Source organism: Aotus nancymaae, unplaced genomic scaffold, assembly GCF_030222135.1.
Source record: "Aotus nancymaae isolate 86718 unplaced genomic scaffold, 86718_ANA_hifiasm-v0.15.2.pri h1tg000041l, whole genome shotgun sequence".
NCBI lineage: Eukaryota > Metazoa > Chordata > Mammalia > Primates > Aotidae > Aotus > Aotus nancymaae.
Genome location: NW_026988455.1, coordinates 101,208 through 121,744, shown reverse-complemented (window position 1 = coordinate 121,744; position 20,537 = coordinate 101,208). Strand labels below are relative to the sequence as shown.

General features: G+C 42.7%; 1 protein-coding gene across 3 annotated transcripts in view; it reads right to left on the bottom strand.

Moving 5' to 3' along the window:
• Positions 1–9,119, bottom strand: part of TEX9 (testis expressed 9) — a 76,305-nt gene extending 67,186 nt beyond the window's left edge. For all 3 annotated transcript variants that reach the window (XM_012443146.2, XM_012443147.2, XM_012443148.2), the window contains exons 1-3: positions 9,060–9,119; positions 8,867–8,958; positions 910–973 (exon numbers count right to left, since the gene is read on the bottom strand). In XM_012443146.2, coding sequence (XP_012298569.1) covers positions 910–973; positions 8,867–8,958; positions 9,060–9,086 — 183 coding nt within the window. In that variant the 5' untranslated portion in view covers positions 9,087–9,119. The remainder of the gene's footprint in view (positions 1–909; positions 974–8,866; positions 8,959–9,059) is intronic.
• Positions 9,120–20,537: the final 11,418 nt, after the last annotated feature.

Sequence of the window (20,537 nt, the reverse complement as noted above, 5' to 3'; positions counted from 1 at the left end):
CACATGCATGCCTGTATCAAAATATCTCATTTACCTCATAAATATACACACTTACTATGTGACTACAAACATTAAAATTTTAAAAAGAGACAGTAAACAAAAATTAAATATGAGAAACGTTATATTGTTCACTTCTGTAGGGGTGGGAATCCACTCCCCAACCCCTTTCCTAGCTTGTTTCAGTTTTCTACTATGTTTTTTATTTGCAGGGGGAAATTCTTTTTAGGGGGCTCTCTAAGCACAAAATCTAATAAATCTGTCATTCTACTATAATGTGGGGTCCTTTTGTACAAGTATTTTCCTGCTCTTCAGACGTTGGCAAAAACTAAAAGATGAAATAAAAATATTTTTAGTAAAACATTTAATTATAAATCTAACTAGCAAATCTGTAGCCATTATCAAAATACGTTACTTTAAATGTTATGTATGATACATTTCTCATTCTTTAACTAACAAATAATCATTGATTTGTATAAGGCATTAAGATAAAATATTGCCTAGGTTTTCTTCCCTGGTTCCATGAACTCCATTTTGGGGGATAGGGAGGGCAGAAGTTAAGAATAAAATTAGGTAAGAACTGGTAAAAAGCTTGAAAGTAGACTCTTTACCCCCTAAGGAGAGTTACTCTATCCTATCAATTAATAATGATAATTTACAATGAGAATTTAGATGACTGGTGCATCTAAATGGAAAATACTTTTTCAGTGCCTTTCAGAAAATGTGTGCTTACTAAAAACTTACACATACACACATACCTATACCTATGCATATATATTCATGTTCAGTTTATAATAATTCATTGAACTGAACACTCATGCTTTGGCTAATTTTTTGTATATCATATATCAAATTAAAAAGTTAAAACACGAGCACTTATATGGAATTATTAATAACTGTACATTTACTTACTATTATTTCCTTAGCTTGTCGAAACACGTCAGCTGTTTTTGCCTGCAATTCTGCATTTAAACGCCTAAAAGCAGAAAATAATAACTGGAATATACTGACGATCCTAACAAAAATAAAAATTAAACTTTAGCAATTACACGTTATCAAGTGACCTAATCAACAAATTTCAATATATACATATAGCATTCTTACTCTAAAATGAATACAGCTGTTAAGAACTTATCTTTAACTCATGATTCCTTGTGGTAGGAACTCAAACACTAAGTATTAGCCTTTCTGTGGCCCTCTATTAACTTCAAGTAAACTAACTTACCTGACTAATACATTTAGGAAGAATCAACTGGTCAAGTTCAACTCTGTTCCACTCACTACCTTCTTGGGATTAGCATACCTGCAGAGAATACATATTCTAACCTTGCTTCTCCAGAGACAGGGCCTGTTCTAATTCTGGGCAGGGTGTTGGGGAGACCTGCTCTGGTCTGGGGTGCTGCTGGAACTGGGGAGCTAAATGTGAGGTTTAGTGAGCAGACCCAAGGTGGCTCACATTTCAGCTACACACTTTAATATCAAGCTTCCTCAGAAATAAAGGTGACTATATTGATCTCTACCTATCACTCTTTTAATTATGCTTTTTTTATTCTACTTGGAAACTAGCAAGAATAGGAATACTATTTACTTGATCCTACATTAAGGCTGCAAGAATGACAATATTATTGAAATAAATTGTTTTTAAAGGAAAAACTGCCCATAATTCTACCACCACCATCCAGCCATTTTTATTTTTAATATTCCCTTCCAATTTTCATCTATAGCATATACACAATTTTATACTGTTTTCCCACAGCAATATAAAAGAAATACCTATCTTGATATAATCTTTATAAGTATGTTAAATAGCTATACAATAATTCAATAAATTGAAATTAACATAATGTACTGAACTCTGTCGCTATTGTTAAGTCCCTTTTCACTTTTAAAGGTTAACACCACAATAAACACATTCAAAAGCATATAACATTTTCTACTGTTCAAACGTCACATTTCTAGACTAGGATCTTTTGACGTTATGTGAAGGAGATATGTTAAGGATTTTAAAATTAGATATCTTGTTTTTCTTAGACATGTAATTCAGAAGTAACACAAAACACAATTTCCATCCCCGGGGAAAAAAGGGGGAGATCAGTACCATATCCTTTAATAGCACGAAGCTTTAAGAAATATTTCTATATCTTAGGGTTACTTGGTCAAAAGAAATATGCCTATGAAAGACTTAAAGGTGTCTTTAAAGTGCCATTACCTGATTTTTCACATTTCCCTAACAAGAATTACAAGGGCTTAAATGGAAGTTTCCAATTAATATAAGGGACCCAGATGACTGAGACGACTATTCTACTCTAAATCCACGGAAATGTCTGATAAAATGTAATGGAGGAAACATTGCTAAGCTCAAACTCAGGCAAGGGAAATGCCCTAGCACTAAGAATAAAGCAGCAAAGTGAGAGCAATAAACAGGAACAGAAGCCAAAATAGCTTAAAAGCTAGAAGCTGAAGCATGTGAGACAAGGGATAAACCTGTGAAGCACAGACTACAAAAACTCTACCCACAACCTTAGGTGAGCAGAAATGAAATCAGAGCCATGGGCAGAAAAGATTCTCTTGTGAGTAATTAAACAAAAGGGAAGTCCAAATTCATCTTATCCAGATGATACAGGGACACCATGCCAAAATTTTAAAATAGAAAAAGCTGGTGTGGAATCAATGAAAACTCTGAACTAGTAAAGGTAAACTGAAAACCACCCTATAGGGACATTTACTCATCTACAATATATAAACTTTCTCAGAAAGCAAACTGCCAAAGATGACTTCAAAAAGGTAACAAATTGTGTAAAGAAATAAGCCACGGAAAGAGAGAATCAGCCGATGTGAGGAAACAGAAAATCTGTATTATAGGAATAAGATACTATTAACAATTTTTAAAGATTTTAAATTACCATTTGGAAAAAATACACACAAATGAAAAACATTAGGCAAGACTCAGATTTTATCACAAAAGAATGTTGAATTTGAAAAACATCCAAATACAAATTACATAAATGAAAATCACAGTCACTGAAATTAAGAAATCCGATAAAAAGGAATGTGTGAATTAGAAGACAGATAGAAAGAAATCACCTACAAGGAGATACAGAAAACAAAGGGATAAAAACACAAAACACAGGTTAACATTCATGGAAGACAGATGTTATGTACCTACTATAACGGAAGTTATAGAAAGAAATCCCAGAGAGGGCTGAGTGTGGTGACTCACACCTGTAATCCCAGCACTTTGGGAGGTGGGGAGGAAGGATCACTTGAGGCCAGGAGAGCAGCCAACATGGAGAAACCCCAACTCTACTAAAAATACAAAAATTAAGGCTGGATATTGTGGCTCATGCCTGTAATCCCACCACTTTGGGAGGATGAGGCAGGCAGATCACCTGAGGTTAGGGGTTCAAGACCATCCTGGCCAACATGGTGAAACTCTGTTTCCACTAAAAATACAAAAAATTAGCCAGGCATGGTGGCAGGCACCTATAATCCCAGCTACTTGGGGGGCTGAAGCAGGAGAGTCACTTGAACCCAGGAGGCAGAGGTTGCAGTGATCCAAGATCACGCCACTGCACTCCAGCTTGGGCAACAAAGTGAAACTCTCTCTTAAAAAAAAATAAAAAATTAGCCAGCTGTGGTGTTGTTCACTGGTAGTCCCAGCTACTCAGGAGGCTAAGCCATGAGAATCGCTTGAACCTGGGAGGTAGAGGTTGCAGTGAGCCAAGATCCTGCCACTGCACTCCAGCCTGGGCAACAGAGCAAGATTCTGTCTCTAAAAGAAAAGACAAGACAAGACATCCCAAGAGGAGAGAATGTCAATATTTAGAGAGCTAATGCTGAGAATCTCCCAAACTGAAGACATGGATCTCATGAAGAATAAAGAAAACAAATCTACATGTGTATACATCATAGTAAAAGTACAGAATTTTAAAGATAAAGAGAGTACTCCCTAAACTACCAAATTATTATTTCAAAAGAACAGAAAAAATAGTCTACCAGCATAATTATCTAAAAAGCTGACAGCAGATGCCTCATTAACGTTTCTAACATTCTAACATATCTACCCTTATATTTCCAACATACAATATAAGGATATCTTTAATGGGCTGAGAAGGAAAAACTGGCTAACTAGAATTACATTCAGATAAACTGTCATTGAAGATTAAGTGGAAAGTAACAATTTCCTAATAGACTGAAGAGTTTAAGACTTAGTTTTTCACAGAAAGAAGTGATGAAGCGTCTACACTTCAGGAAGGAGGAAAACTGAATCTGGAAAAAAGGAATCATGAAGATACCGAAAAACAAGCTAAATCTAAATTAGTACAGACTATCAAAATAACACTGATGATTAACTGGGTGTGGGTGTATTCAAAACAGCAAAGTAAAATATTATCTAACTTAACAGACGGAGGAAACCAAGTTAAAGCAGTCTAACATCTTTCCAAACCAGTAACAATAAAGACATAATGAAAATCCATTCAATCCAGCAGCACACAGACAAGAAGCAAAGGCAAGACATAATAAATACAAAACACAAAAAATAAGGTGGCTAAGACAGCTTCAAGTTATGTAATAATGTAAACAACTTAAATACACTTAATTAACAGGCGGAAATTATCAGACTGGTTATAAAAAGAATGCTCTTATTAATAAATGACGTACAAAGTTTGAAAATAAACAATGAAGAAAGCTATAACAGACACCGCATAAGAATGAAAGCAATCAACAAGATTTAGTCAAATAAGATACTCCCAAACAAAAAAGGCCACAATTATAAGGAATTTTTTTCTATAATTATAACTGATGATTTTTAATACACTTCTAACAGAAACCAATAAAGCCAGAACAAACAAACTAACAAAAACTTGAGTTGAGGAAACCGATATCATGCATAAAAAATATAACTGGCTTAATCTAACAGATTAGCAACAAATAAAAAATATACTTTCTATCAAAGAACACACAGAACTTCTACAAAAAGTGAACATGCACTTGGTCACAAATAAGTCTCAATACATTTAAAAAACTTAGTATCTTAACAATTCTCTAATCATAATGCAATTTAAAATAAACTAGGCCGGGCATGGTGGCTCATGCCTATAATCTAAATCAGAATAATAATAATTTGGGAGGCCGAGGCAGACAGATCGTTTGAGTCCAGGAGTTAAAGACCAGCCTGGGCAACATGACGAAACACCCTCTCTACAAAAAAATATAATACAAAAATTAGCCGTGTGTGCTAGCACATGCCTGTAGTCCCAGCTACTCAGCAGCCTGGGAGGTGACGGTTGCAGTGGGCTGAGATCACACCATTGTACTCCAGTCTGTGCAACAGATTAAGATCTTGCCTCAAAAAAAAAAAAAAAAGTTAGCCTGGCATGGTGGCATGTGCCTGTAGTCCCAGCTCCTTGGAAGACTGAGGTGGGAAAACCTCTTGAGCCCAGGAGTTCAAAGCTGCAGTGAGCCATAATTGCACCACTGCACTCCAGCCTGGGCAACAGAGCAGGACCCTGTCACATACATACTTAGAAAAGTAAAAAGTAGACAACAGTAAACAACTCTATGTGCTTGCAAACTAAAAAACACCCTTCTAAATATCACTATGAAAATCATGTAATATTTAGAACTTAATAACCATAAGAGAAATATACATCAAAAGAAGTCTTGCAATGTAGTTAAGCTACAGATGGAGAGAAATTTAAAGACTTAAATATATTTATTAAAAAATAAGAAAACAATAAATGAGGTCAAGAAACTAAAAAAAAAAAAAAAAAATTAATTCACCCCAGTTAGAAGAGATCATCTGTCTTTCTTTATTTCTATAAAGATTAATGAAATTTTACAATAGCACAGATTACCAAGAAAACCAAAGCTGGTTCTCTGAAAAGACCAGTAAGACAGATAAGTCTCCCAGGAAACTTGATAGAAAGAGACAAAAATAAACAATATTGGAAAGCTACCAAAAGGAGGGGTGTACATGGTTATAGATACAGTCAAGATTTCAAACATACAACCACAGAGTCAGTTTATGCTAATATATTTTAAAACACACACGCACACTTTTCTAGAAGCAAAACTTATTCTAGAAATAGAACATCTAAATAGATAAGTAATCACTAAAGAAGCTAAATTCATAGACAAAAAGAGTCTCCTTGACAAAAGAACACTACACTGACACAGTTTCACAATTTTAATCAAAGGGTAAAAAAATCTGTAATTATAAAAAGCTTCCAAGAAAAGAAACAAAAGAAGAAAACTACTCAGTTTATTTCATCTAGCCAGAATAATATTGATATCAAAAACAGAAAGGACAAGAACTAGAAAAAAAGTGTAACACCCATTTCACTTTTGTTCATAGATGCAAAAATCTACATAAAAAATTATACCAATCAAATCTAGCAGTCTTTAAAGGAAAACAAGAAAGCTGCCTCTGCAGTTCAGTATGTTAAAGCATTAAAGGAGGGAAAAAAAAATACCACCACCTGAATTAATTGGGGAAAAAAGAAGTTTGATACATTTAACACTCATGCAAATTAGGAATTAAGGGGAAGAATTTTAAACATTAAAAAAGAATCTACCAAAACCCTAGAGCAAACCTCAAATGCAGTAATTATTAAAAGTGGGCTTCTCAAAATCAAAAACAAGGTAAGGAAGCTCACCATCACTTTTTCTATTCTGTATCACATGGGAAGTCCTAAACAGAGAAAAAGAGAGAATGCAGGAGAATTATCAAGGGAGAAAATGATCATAATTTGCATATAACTGTCTTCATCAAAAATCCAAGGGACTTCATCGAATGAATAAGAGAGTCCAGCAGGACTGAAGATCCGTGTGTGTATGTAAATATAGACGTAGCACCAACATCTAAAAATCCTACATTTATAACCAATTAGAAAATATAATAAAGTCCACTTATTATATAGCAACAAAACCTATTCAGCACCTTGAAGCAAATTATATATGCAAGAATTTTATGTAGTAAAACAAAACACTATTAAAGGTTAAAAAAAAAACCCTGTAAATGGAGAAGTATCGTATTTGTGGAAGATTCAATATCATAAATAAGCCCGTTATCTGCAAATTAATCTGTAAATCCAATGTAACTGGGATTTATGAGGGGGCTTGCCCTACCAGTTATCATGTAATCTTACTGTTTAGCTATTATAATACAGGAATGAAGCTTGAAAAACCTATCCACTTGAGTGATTAGCATCTTCCTTAATCTATCCTCTCAAATAGTGATTATTTCCTCCAACAGGAGCAGAATTGCAAAAGGTTTTAGGTTCAGGGCCCTGGGAAGTAGCGTTCTAATGATTAATGCCAAGACAACAGGTGACAAAATAGATACCATACTGTTATAATCTCATATTCTTGGTTATAGAGATGGCCAGACATTTTACTCTTCTACCTGACACAGAAGTACTCTAGAAGATTCAGGTAGTATTGAGAGTTACTCCGTTCATATGCTTCACATGTGCACAACTCAGTACAGACAACAGAACAAGTAACACCTGGCCACCAAGTAATACTGTTTAGGATCTCGCTTTAGAAAACAACTCATGCTAGAATAATAGTCCCTGTATATTTCTTATTTTAAGCAGGACGATATCCCTAGCAATGCACCAGAGCCAGGTGCAAAATACACTCTCAAATAACTATATAGACAACAGATTAAGTTGCTTAAGTACACTTGAGAACTGGGATAATAAGCCCATTTGATCAGAGAGAAGAAGAAATGATTATCTTCCTACTTGCTGTGGTAAACTGGCGTATACCTCATCTAAAGAGAGTACTCTTCAGTTTTAATTTCAAATATACATCATATGTAGCTCATACAGTAACTCTAGTTTAACCCTCTGATACAAACTCCCAACTATTTACAAATTTTAAACTAGTTATTTTATATTAAAAAGAAAGGGAGTTGTTAAAAGACACGTTTTTATAAGGGTATGCTCAATGGCAAATAAAACAGATATGGTCTCTGCCCTTGGAACTTACAGTCCAGTGGATAAGACAGACAAAAAGGAAATTAACAAATGAATTTATTGTAACGAATTATGCTAACTAGAAAGAAAAATCAGTAGGACGATGAAAAAGACCAACAAGGGAGCCTACTTAGCATGGTCAAGGAAGGCCACTCGCAATACAGGTTGAAAGCGTGTGTGAATTGTCTTTTTCCTGAGACAGACAAAAAACCTGCGTTTTCAAACTAAAAGGCCAGTTAAGCTGGAGAGTTTTAGGGGGGAAATAGGAGCGGGAATAAGATCAAGTAAAAAGGGGGGCAGGAGGAGCTTTTAAAGTGCAAGAGGAAACCACTGTAGTGTTTTAAGTAAAGGAATCGCATGATCAAATTAAAAGATTACATTGGCTGCTGTGTGAATACTTAGGGATGATAAGTGGAATGGGCCAAGAATGAAAGCTTGTCAAGATACTTGTAATTACACTGAGATCAGATAAGGAGAATCTGAACGAGAACGGTAATTCTGATTGCACTAGGAAGCACGCTTCAATTTAGAAACCAATGTCAAGGAAATTTACATAAGGTAAACTCTTATGAACTTGTTACTAAGCGAAATAACCTAAACTAGGAACTGAACTATTCGTGGCAATTCCTGCTACTCAAATAACTTCCAAAAGCTTATGGCTGTTTACTTGGGCTATATTTTCGCCCACTTCAAATATCTTCTAAGACGCACGCGAACTACTCAGGTGAAAGAGAAAGGAAAAACGGCGAGTGAACGAGATGAGGAGAAGGGAATGCTGCAGAGTGAATGGTCCTGAAGATTCAGCCAGTCTTCAGAAAAAGTACTTGTAAGCAGCCTCATTTAGATGAAACAAAGAAGGAAAGCTCAACCGCCGAATTTCTTACTTATATTCTTCCTCCAAAGCGAGGAGGTCCGGTCCAGGTGTAGAGGGTTGCTGAACGGGTGTCAGGAGCGGAGTCCCTGGAACGCTGCTTCTCTGTAAAAGAGGGAGAGAGTTTCAGACCCGAAGATAAAGGAGGTTAGCCGTCCTAGTCGCCGGAGCCCAGACACTCCCCAGGAGCCTGGAGTTGAACCGACCGAGAGACGCACACTTCGCCCCGCCATCTTTGGCAACTGCGACGCGGTTACCGAGGCAACGACGCACCTTCCCGCGAGAGTTTCCGCATCCCGCGAGAGTTTCCGCATCCCGCGAGAGTTTCCGCATCCCGGGCAACCTCCCGGCCCCGCGCCGAGGCCTTTCCAGTCCCAGGTTCTGTGCGGAAAGCGGTGGGAGGCTCTGGCTGTCGGTCCGACCCTTGCTCGCACCGCTCAGTACTGCCGCAGGAACTAAGGGCAAATTCGACATGCAGCCAGTGCAAATTATCAGGTTGGCGAGGGAGGGGAGGGTTGTAAGAGTTTTAACCAAAAAGGCAGGTCCATTGCCGCTACTCCACAGAAAGCAAGCTGGTGGGGAAGTCCCTCCCAGTTTTGCTTTTCAAACCCTTAGTGGCTAATCTGACCTTCACTCCATTTGCTTAAGGTGAACTCTTCAGTGGAATTCTGAACTTTTGATTTCTAACTTTCGTTTACAGCATGCACGGCTAAGATCTCAGGCTCTCAAGTTAGTCAACCTAAAGTCTTAGACTGGCACTGCCACTTAGTAGTTACTTATGTGGCCTTGGGCAAAACACTCTGTATCTTGGCCACTTCATCTGTCAAAAGGGAATGAGAATAGTGCGCACTTCACAGTTACTGTGAGAAGCAAATGAATTCATGCTTAGGATCATGCTTGAAACATGTAATACGTAAGCAGTTAATAATTCCAATTGTTTTGGAATAAAATGGACGTCCAGAAATAAACCTTAATGTGTGTATGGTCAACTGATCTTTAGCAAGGGTGCAACACCATTCAATGGGAAAAGAATCATCTTCAACAAATGGAGAGACAACTGGATACCCTAGTGCAAAACAATGCAGTTAGATCCTTACCTCACATCATATACAAAAATTAAAATGGATCAAAGACCTAAACGTAGAGCTAAAACTCTAAAGCTCTTCAAAGACACTGTTGGTTCAAATCTTTATGACCTTGAATTACAATTCTAAGAATCTTTGATGGATTCTTAGCTATGACAACTGAAAGCATTACCAAAAAAAAAAAAAAAAAAAAAAGGAAAAGAAAAGCAAAATAAACGACATTATCAAAAAATACCATAAATAAAGTAAGAAGACAAACTACAGGAAGAGGGGAAATTCTTGCAAATTATATATCTGATAAATAACTTGTGTCTAGACTATATAAAGAACTATTAAAATTCAAAAACGGGTGGATGAAGTGGTTGATGCCTGTAATCTCAGCACTTTGGAGGCTAAGGCAGGAGGATCACTTGAGCCCAGAAGTTCCAGACCAGCCAAGGTAACAGAGCAAGACCCCATCTCTACAAAAAAGAAAAGAAAAGAAAAAAAAAAGTAAGGATAGATAAATAAAATCAGCTGGGTCCAATGGTGCATGCCTGTAGTCCCAACTACTCAGGAGACTGAGATGGGAGGATCGCTTGAGCCTGGGAGATCATGGCTGCAGAAAGCCATGGTCACACCACTGCACACAAGCCTGGGTGACAGAGTGAGACCTTGTCTCAAAAAAATAAATAAATAAAATAGACAACCCATGTTAAAAATGGGCAAAGAATCTTGAATAGGGAGTTCTCCAAAGAACACATACAAATAGCCAAAAAGAACATGAAAAGATGCTCAATATTGTTAGTTTTCAAGGAAATGAAAATTAAAACCAAAATTAAATGCCACTTGACACCCACTAAAATGGCTGTCCAAAAGGATGGACAGCCAGGTGCAGTGGCACACTTGTAATCCCAGCACTTTGGGAGGCCAAGGTAGGTGGATCACCTGAGGTCAGGAGTTTTAAACCAGCCTGGCCAACATGGTGAAACCCAGTCTCTTCTAAAAATACAAAAAATTAGCCGGGCATGATGGCACATGCCTGTAATCCCAGCTACTCAGAAGCCTGAGGCAGGAGAATCACTTGAACCCAGAAGGCAGAGGTTGCAGTGAGCAGAGATCACACCACTGCACTCCAGCCTGGGCAACAGAGGGAGACTGCATCTCAAATAAATAAATAAATAAATAAATAAATAAATAAATAAATAAATAAATAAAAGATGGCCAATAGAAGGATATAGAGAAACTTGAACCCTCATAAACTGTTAGTAGGAATGTGAAAATTGTGCAGCCACTGTGAAAAATGGTCAAGCCATTCTTCAATAGTTTATACACAGAGTTACCACATAATCCAGCAACCACTACTAAGTATACACCCAAGCAAAATGAAAACGTAATGCACACGAAAAGTATATATACAAATGTTTATAGCAGGATTATTCATAATAGCCAAAATACAAAACAAACCCATAATGGTTATAAACTGATTAGCGGTTGAATAAAAACTGGTATATTCATACAATGGAATATTATTCAGAAACAAAAAAGAATGAAGCATATATATAGAGCAATATAGATGAACCTTGAATCTATTACGCTAAGTGAAAGAAGCCATTCACAAAAGACCAACTATTATCTAATGTCATTCACAAAAGATCACATACTATAGGATTCTATTTCAATATAACTGCATATTATGGGAAATGTCCAGAAAAGGCAAATCTAGAGAGACAGAAATAGATTAGTAGTTCCCTAAGCTTGGCAAATAATGGAGGATTGGCTAAGGAGTTACAGGGTTTGGGGGATGCTAGTGAAAAAAATTTAAAATTGATTGTGTTGATGGTGTACAACTCTGAAAATACACTGAAAGCCAATGAATAGTACACTTTATATGGGTAAATATAGATACGTGAAATAAATCACTCAAGCTGTTAAAACATCTTATAAATAACAAATTGTGTATAACATCAATGGATAAAGAAAGGAAGATTATGCCAGCACTAATCAAAAGGAAGCCGGAGTAGCTATATTAATTTCAAACAAAGATGACATCAGAACAAGGAAATTATCAGGGACAAAGACCAGTATTAATGATAGCGTCAATTCTCCAAGGGGACAGAACAATCCTGGTGTATATGCTCCTAACAGTGTCAAAATGCATAAGGCCAAAACTGATTGGATTTGCAAAGAGAAATAGACAAATCCATTATTATATTTTGAGACTTCAACACTACTCCTTCAGTAATTCATAGATTAAGTGGGCAGAAAATCAGCAAGAGTTGCTCTAGACAGCACCATCAATCAACTTGATGTAATTGACATTTATAGCACACTTACTTCAATAACAGCAGAATACACACTTTTTTCAAGGTCTCATGGAATGTTCACCAAGCTAGAACACATTCTGGGCCATAACACACATTAATAAATTTGAAAGAATAGAAACTATATAGTTTAGGGTAGCTGTAACAAAGTACCACCAATTGAGTGGATTAAAACAACAGAAATGTATTTTCCTGTGGATCTGGAGGCTAGAAGTCCAAAACCGCAGTATCAGAAGGACTATGTTTTGCTTGAAACATGCAGGGGAGAATCTTTCTTTGCCTCTTCTAGCTTCTGATGGTGGCTGTCACTCCTTGACATTCCTTGGCTTGCAGCTGCATCACCACAACTTCTCTCTGCCTCTATAATCATGTAGCATTTTCTCTGTATGTTTTTGTGTTTGCATGGCATTCCTGCTTTTCATAAAGACTCCAGTAATATTGGATTTTGGCCACCCTCATGACCCCATTGTAACTTGATTACATCTGTAAAGATCATATTCACAGGTACTGGGGGTTCAGACTTCAATATATGGTAGGGAGGGGGAGGTGGCACACTTCAACCTATAACAGAAATTAAGCAAACTGTGGTCCCAGACCACAGTAAAATGAAACTGAAAATCAGTAACAAAACAGCTGGGAAACCATAAAATATCTGCAAATTAAACCCACACTTCTAAATAATACATGGATCAGCTAAATATCTAGATTGCAGCTCCCAGTGAAAGCACAGAGTGTGAGTGGACGCCACATTTCCAGATGGATTTTTATTGCCCACGGACCAGGAGATTCCCAGGCAGAGGAGCCCCACGGGTCGCCAGCACAGCTGTTTTGGCCAGTGCAGCTGTTTTGCTGGTGCCCCAGCACAGCGGTTCCTGGTGCAGAGTAAATGGGACTGGGCCCCCCCCCCCCCCGTTAGCCAGCAAGGGGAGCTCCGGGAAGCTCCAGGAAGCTCTGGAAAGGCAGAGTCACTCACTCATCTGATTGAAAAAAAGGGGACTGAAACAGGGAGCTAGGCCAGGAGATTCTGGGACAAAAATGCGCCACGAATCTCAGTGCCACTGTTTCAGCCGGTGCAGTGGGTAGCCACACGGGAAATCACACAGATCCCGGCGCCTTTTCAACAGGTGACTATAACACCTGGGAAGGAGCCGACCATTCAACCAAAAAAAAAAAAAAAAAAAGGTTCTGAGGCAGGGAGCCACATGATCAGGCTTGGCTGGTCCCACCCCTACAAAAAAAAACAACACAAAAACCCAGCAATTGGAAACATTCTGGGTTGAGAGTTTCACAGCAAGCACAGCTGAACCCAGAATGATCCAGCTCTGTGGGGCAGGGGCTTCTGCCATTACCGAGGCACTCCACCACTACAGAGGCAATACGCCATTTCAGAGAGAGTCCGTCATTACAGAGGCGGGCCACCATTGCTGAGGCAGTTCTAACTACACCCATATAAACAGGACTGCAGGGAAGTTCACATGGCAGCTGGGTGGAGCCCACAGCAGCTCAGCGACGCTTCTGCAGGCAGACAGTGACTAAGCTGCCTCCTTGCTGGGCAGGGCAGCCCTGAAAAAAAAAAAAAAAGGCAGCAGCACAGCAGAAACTCAAAAATAAAGCCCTAACTCCCCGGGACAGAACACCTGGGGGAAAAAAAGGGGGTTATGAGTTCTGCTGCAGCAGACTTGAATGTACCTGCCCAGCAGCTCTGAATGAACAACGGGGCTCACAGCTCAGCACTTGAGCTACTATAAAGGACAGACTGTCTCCTCAAGCACCTCCCTGACCCCCATATATCCAAAGAGTCACCTCATAAAGGAGAGCTCAGACCAACAATTGCTGGGTATCCTTCTGGGACAAAGCAGAAGAAGAAACTGGTAGCAACCCTTACTGTTCTGCAGCTGCTGCAAGTGATCCCCAGGCAAGCAGGGCCTGGAGTGGACCTCAGCAGTCCTACAGCAGAGAGCCCTGACTGTTAGAAGGAAAACTAAGAAACAGAAATAACTTCATCATCAACAAACAGGACGTCCACTCAGAGACCCAATAAGAAAGTCAGCAACTACAAAGACAACAGGTGGATAAATCCACAAAGATGGGAAGAAACCAGCGCAAAAAGGATGACAACACCTGAAACCAGAACACCTCTCCTCCTACAAGGGATCACAACTCTTCACCAGCAAGGAAACAAGACTGGATGGAGAATGAGTGTGATGAAATGAGAGAATCAGGCTTCAGAAGGTGGGTAATAAACTTCTGAGAGCTAAAAGAACATGTTCTAACCCAATGCAAAGAAACTAAGAACCTTGAAAAAAGATTTGATGAAATGCTAATAAGAATGGACAACTTAGAGAGGAATATAAGTGAATTGATGGAGCTGAAAAACACAACACGAGAACTTCATGAAGCATGCAAAAGTTTCAACAGCCGAATTGACCAAGCAGAAGAAAGGATATCAGAGGTTGAAAATCAACTCAATGAAATAAAACAAGAAGGCAAGATTAGAGAAAACAGGGTAAAAAGAATGAACAAAGTCAACAAGAAATATGGGACTATGTGAAAAGACCTAATCTACGTTTGATAAGTGTACCTGAATGTGACGAAGAGAATGAATCCAAGCTGGAAAATACTCTTCAGGATATTATCCAGGAAAACTTCCCCAACCTAGCAAGGCAGGCCAATATTCAAGTCCAGGAAATACAGAGAACACCACAAAGATATTCCTCAAGAAGAGCAACCCCAAGGCACATAATCATCAGATTCACCAGGGTTGAAATGAAGGAGAAAATGATAAGGGCAGCCAGAGAGAAAGGTCGGGTTACCCACAAAGGGAAGCCCATCAGACTCACAGCAGATCTCTCAGCAGAAACCCTATAAGCCAGAAGAGAGTGGGGGCTGATATTCAACATCCTTAAAGAAAATAACTTTCAACCTAGAATTTCATATCCAGCGAAACTAAGCTTCATAAGTGAAGGAAAAATAAAATCCTTTGCGAACAAGCAAGTACTCAGAGATTTCATCACCACCAGGCCTGCTTTACAAGAGATCCTGAAAGAGGCACTACACATAGAAAAGAACAACCAGTACTAGTCACTCCAAAAACATACTAAATGGTAAAGAGCATCAACATAATGAAGAATCTGCATCAACTAATGGGGAAAACAGCCGGCTAGCATGAAAATGGCAGTATCAATTTCACACATAACAATATTAACCCTAAACGTAAATGAACTAAATGCCCCAATCAAAAGACACAGACTGGCAAATTGGATAAAAAGCCAAAACCCATCGGTGTGCTGTATCCAGGAAACCCATCTCACATGCAAGGATACACAAAGGCTCAAAATAAAGGGATGGAGGAAGATTTACCAAGCAAATGGAGAGCAAACAAAGCAGGAGTTGCAATTCTCATCTCTGATAAAATAGACTTTAAAGCAACACAGATCAAAAGAGACAAAGAAGGACATTACATAATGGTAAATGGATCAATGCAACAGGAAGACCTAATGATTCTAAATATGTATGCACCCAATACAGGAGCATCCATAAAGCAAGTTCTTAATGACCTACAAAGAGACTTAGACTCCCACACAATAATAGTGGGAGATTTTAACACCCCATTGTCAATATTAGACAGATCAAAGAAACAAAAAACTTAACAAGGATATCCAGGACTTGAACTCCTAACTTTAGGTGATCCTTAGGTTGGGTTTGAGACAGACATGGCTGGTGGGACATGGCAGGGCTCAGGGTATGGCATCCCTCATTCAGACCACATGTGAGACTGCCCTGGTCACCCAGACATCACTGGAGGAGTCCCCAAGAGAAGTGGGGAGAACTGTGGGAGCAGTGAGAACAGAGCTAGGGAGATCCAGCCCCTCCAAGCTGGCCTCTGCCTTCTCCTCCTCTCCTCCCTCCAAGCTGGCCTCTGCCTTCTCCTCCTCTCCTCCCTCCAAGCTGGCCTCTGCCTTCTCCTCCTCTCCTCCCTCCAAGCTGGCCTCTGCCTTCTCCTCCTCTCCTCCCTCCAAGCTGGCCTCTGACTTCTCCTCCTCTCCTCCCTCCAAGCTGGCCTCTGCCTTCTCCTCCTCTCCTTCCTCTGAGCTGATCTCTGCCTTCTCCTCTCCTCCCTCCAAGCTGCCCTCTGCCTTCTCCTCCTCTCCTCCCTCCAAGCTGGCCTCTGCCTTCTCCTCCTCTTCTCCCTCCAAGCTGATCTCTGCCTTCTCCTCCTCTCCATCCTCTAAGCTGATCTCTGCCTTCTGCTCCTCTCCTTCCTCTTCTCTTGCAAATGTGGGGAAATCACTGCCTCAGACCATGTTAGAGGCCATAAGGGGCCAAAAGAGACCATATTGTTTTTTGGGGGGATGTTGCCCAAGCCTGGTCCCCTGTCATGACTCCTGCCAATGGGCCGCTGGAACAGGAACAGCCTCCTGCTCCACCCACTTCCTGACCTTATTCATTTGTTCACTCTCAGTACCCACTTTCCAGGTGCCTGCCATGGGTGGGGCATGTTCTGGCATTATCCTGGAATGCCTCAATGAATGAGATAAACAAAGTCAGGAAATTAAATCTGAATTCTGTGGTGCATTAGAAGCCAGTTCATCTTTCAATGTTTTACCCATTCCTTTGTCCCACCATGGGAGGGATGCATGTCAGATCATGCCACTCAGAATCTGCCCTGTCTCCCATTTCACTCAGAGTAAAACTCAAAGTCCTGAAAATGACATGTAAGAATGAGGAGAAGGCAGAGGCCAGCTTGGAGGGAAGAGATCCTCCATTCATGAGGGTGTAACAAGGACTAGCTTCACCCTTCTGTCTTAAACAACTCGAAAATTGGAAAAAATATACAAAACCATGATTATCAGACATCAGACAACAGCAGCACAGGACAAAGATCCCTGAAAATGGAAAAGCATGAAGGTGAGCCCAGCATGGCCACAGCCAGCTGCCTGGGAAGTTTCCAGTTTGCAGCACAGGGAGAGGGAGCCCAAGAAAGCACAGTAGTCCCTCTGAGATGAGGAAGTGGACATGAAAGTCTGGGGGAGCCAAAGTGGCTGGAGTTAAATGTGTTTTTAAAAATAGAAAAATGATGTGAACGCACTATTAGCAAACATCTGCAGAGGAGCATTCTCAGCTTAGCAGCAGCAGAAGCTATGGCAGAGGAGGCAGGCCTGGGGACATTCAGATGGGGGACTGCGAGGGCCCGAAATTCCTGAGTTCACAATCAGGTACTGAGACACTCCTAGAATAGCCACTGTGTCGGGGATTGCAACCAGGAATCCTGCTCTGAACCCAGGGCCTGGCTGTGGGCCCCAGTCCCGGTGGACGAGTGCCTGGACAGTGGAGCCTGCTTTGGGTTCCCATAGAGGGGGCAGGCGGGGCTCTGGGCTGGGGCCAGACAGCTCTGACCTGCCTGTTGGACACAGGAAGGTGGAGATACCCTTCATGTCTGCTTGGGGTCCTGGGACACTGGGGGGCCCTGGGAACCCTGGAAAGCTGTGGTGGAACCTTCCATTACTCGTGCCCCTGAAATCTCTGCAGAAACACTGGCCGTAGTATCATCTCCATCCTGCCGAATAGAAGCCAAGGCTCAGAGAAGCAGGTGGATGGTCTGTCCATCTTTTCACTTGCCCGTTCACACAGCAGGCCTGCAGGCACTGTTGGCGACACCGGCCATGGTCCCTCTCGCCGTCACACAGGTGCAGGCTATGCAGGCAGGGCCCTCACTCTGGTTTATGCTTCTGCCATCCCGGCCTCCTCTCCTCCGACCTGGTGCCCACTCCAACCGTCCCAGGCTGCTCCTGGGGGCAGGACCCTCCTTCCTCAGCACAGGGGACCCTGGAGGGTGTACAGGGAGGCTCCCCTGAGAGGTGAGGAGGCTGATTACCGGTGGGGGGGTAGGGGTCACTGGTGGGGCTGAGCTGACCTGGTGTTTGGGGAAACGGCTGACGATATCCTACCCGCTGGGGTGCGGCTGTGTGGCCTTTTAGAACACTGCCCGTCCATGGTTGGGGCACTGTGCAGACCCACAGGCACCCACCACTAGTTCTGGCCTCACGACTGTGGGCTGGTCGTGTCCCCAGCACTGGCCCTCCCCCCACCCCGGCCGGCCTGACGTCACCCCTGAGGTCACAAGGGTTCCAGCATCCAGCGACCGTTCTAGGGGCTGTCTGTGTTCTGGGTCGTGGCCAGCAGATGGCGCTGTGGGCCCAGGCAGGACTCGCGCAGCGGGAGGGCAGCGGCCCCCACAGGGGGGCCTGTGAGCGGCACACGTGTCACCCGCTCATGTGCCCGCGGTGATAGGACCCGCCCTCCCCGCTGCACCCTCCCTCCAGCTGGGGACCCACAGAAGGGGCGTCGTGGGTAGGGGTGCGTGGCATCCCACCACCCACTGGAGGCAGGGAGTGCAGGAGGGGCCACGTGGGTCCCACCGCCAAGCCTTTGCATAGGCCGTTCCCCCTCCTGCTGTTCGCCTGCAGTGAGGAAGGGGCCAGACTCAAGGGCGGGACAGCCCCCTGGCCTCCTCCCAGGCTCCTTCTCTCTGCCCCCGAACGACTCCCTGGGGTTCCCAGGCTGCAGCCGGGTTTGAGGCTGTGGGCAGTGCCTTCCTTCTGGAATGCACCCTGCCCCCAACTTTCCTAAAGAAACTCGTTTGTACACGTTCCCATTTGTCCTTGGAGACCCCCTGCCCAGGCCACCTTCCATGCTGGGATGTGTCTTCCCAGGCTTCATTCCCTTCTCTGTCTCATGTCCCCACCCCCACCAGCACTTGATCCCACTTTGGGGGAACTGAAACCTGCATGAGCTCTTTGTGGCCGGGGCCAGGTCTGACCTGCTTCACAGGGTCTTCTGGAGTTGCTGAAGATGAGACTGCTGAGCTGGGCTCTGAGGGTCTCAGGAATGCTTGTGGGAGCCCTGTGGTCTGGAGGGACAGGCCAGCCTGAGGCTGGATCAAGGCCTCAGCTGCCCTGAGAGCACTCACAGGCTGCAGCTGTGGACACCAGACTGACCTGAGGTGAGTCAGGAGGAAGAGTGCTAGTGGGGACAGGCTGGCGGTCTCTGGCTGCCAGGTTCTCATTGTCCCTGAGCAGGGCAGGCGAGCAGATGTGACTGGAGATTGATCTCGGAGGGTGGGTGGGTGCAATGGGAAGGGTTAAAGATGGGAGGCTGGCCCAGAGGGTGCCCCTGCAGGGACCAGGCAAGAGGCAGGGTGCTGGGTGAGGGTTGCAGGGGTGCCCATGGAGAGGCCAGTGCACAAGAGGCCACCGAGCCCACAGGTCCCCACTCAGCCTCTCCCGCAGCCCCAGCCTGCTCCTGAGAGGAGGCCCTTTAAATGCAAGGTTCTGTCCTCCCCTGGGAGGCCCCTCCCCATTTCTTGGGCAGCCAAGTAAACAGAAGTTTGCCCCCAGGCTGCTGGCATGGCTTCCCCCTGTCCTGGAGCCCTCAGCCCGGCAGGCGTGACCCCTCCTTCTGTAGCTACTCCAGGTGAGACACTTGGTGAGGGAGAGGAGTAGAGGGGAAGGGAGACAGGGGCACCTGGGGTACTGAAAATGTGGGAGCAGGAAGCAGCCCTCTCACCCGTCTTCCAGAAGATGCTCTGCCAAGGTCATGAAGGAGAGTGGCAGTGGGGCCAGGCCACGATGGGGGCATCAAAGCCTCCCCCTAAAGGTCCTTCTCCTCCCTACTTTCCTCGATGCTCTGATGCTCTGAAGTTAACAGGGAAGGGGTTGGCTCTCTTCCTGAAGCCTTTGAATCTAAGGAGTTGCCGGTGTGCAGGGTCTTTCTTAGTTTTTAGGGTCTCTTCCAGATCATTCTCTTGCCCTTGCCTCTTCTAAAACCCAGCTCTGGAACTCAGAGGCAGCAGTCCGGGTAACCAGCCATCCATTCATTCACCCAGTCACCCACCCATCCATCTGTTCACCCACCCATCCATCCATGCAACCACCCACCCATTCATCCACCCATCCATCTGTTCACCCACCCACCCAGTCACCCACCCATCCATCTGTTTACCCATCCACTCACCCATCCACCCACCCATTCATCCACCCATCCACTCACCCATCCACCTATCCCTCCACCCCCTATCCCTCAACCCACCCATTCACCCACCCACCCACCCATTAACCCATTCATCCACCCATTCACACATCCATCCACCCAATCACCCATTTACCCACCCATCCATCCACCTGTCCACCCACCCGCCCATTCACCCATTCACCGATTCATCCACCCACCCACACATTCATCCACCCACTCACCCATCCATCCTTTCACTCACCCATTCACCCACTTACCCATCTAC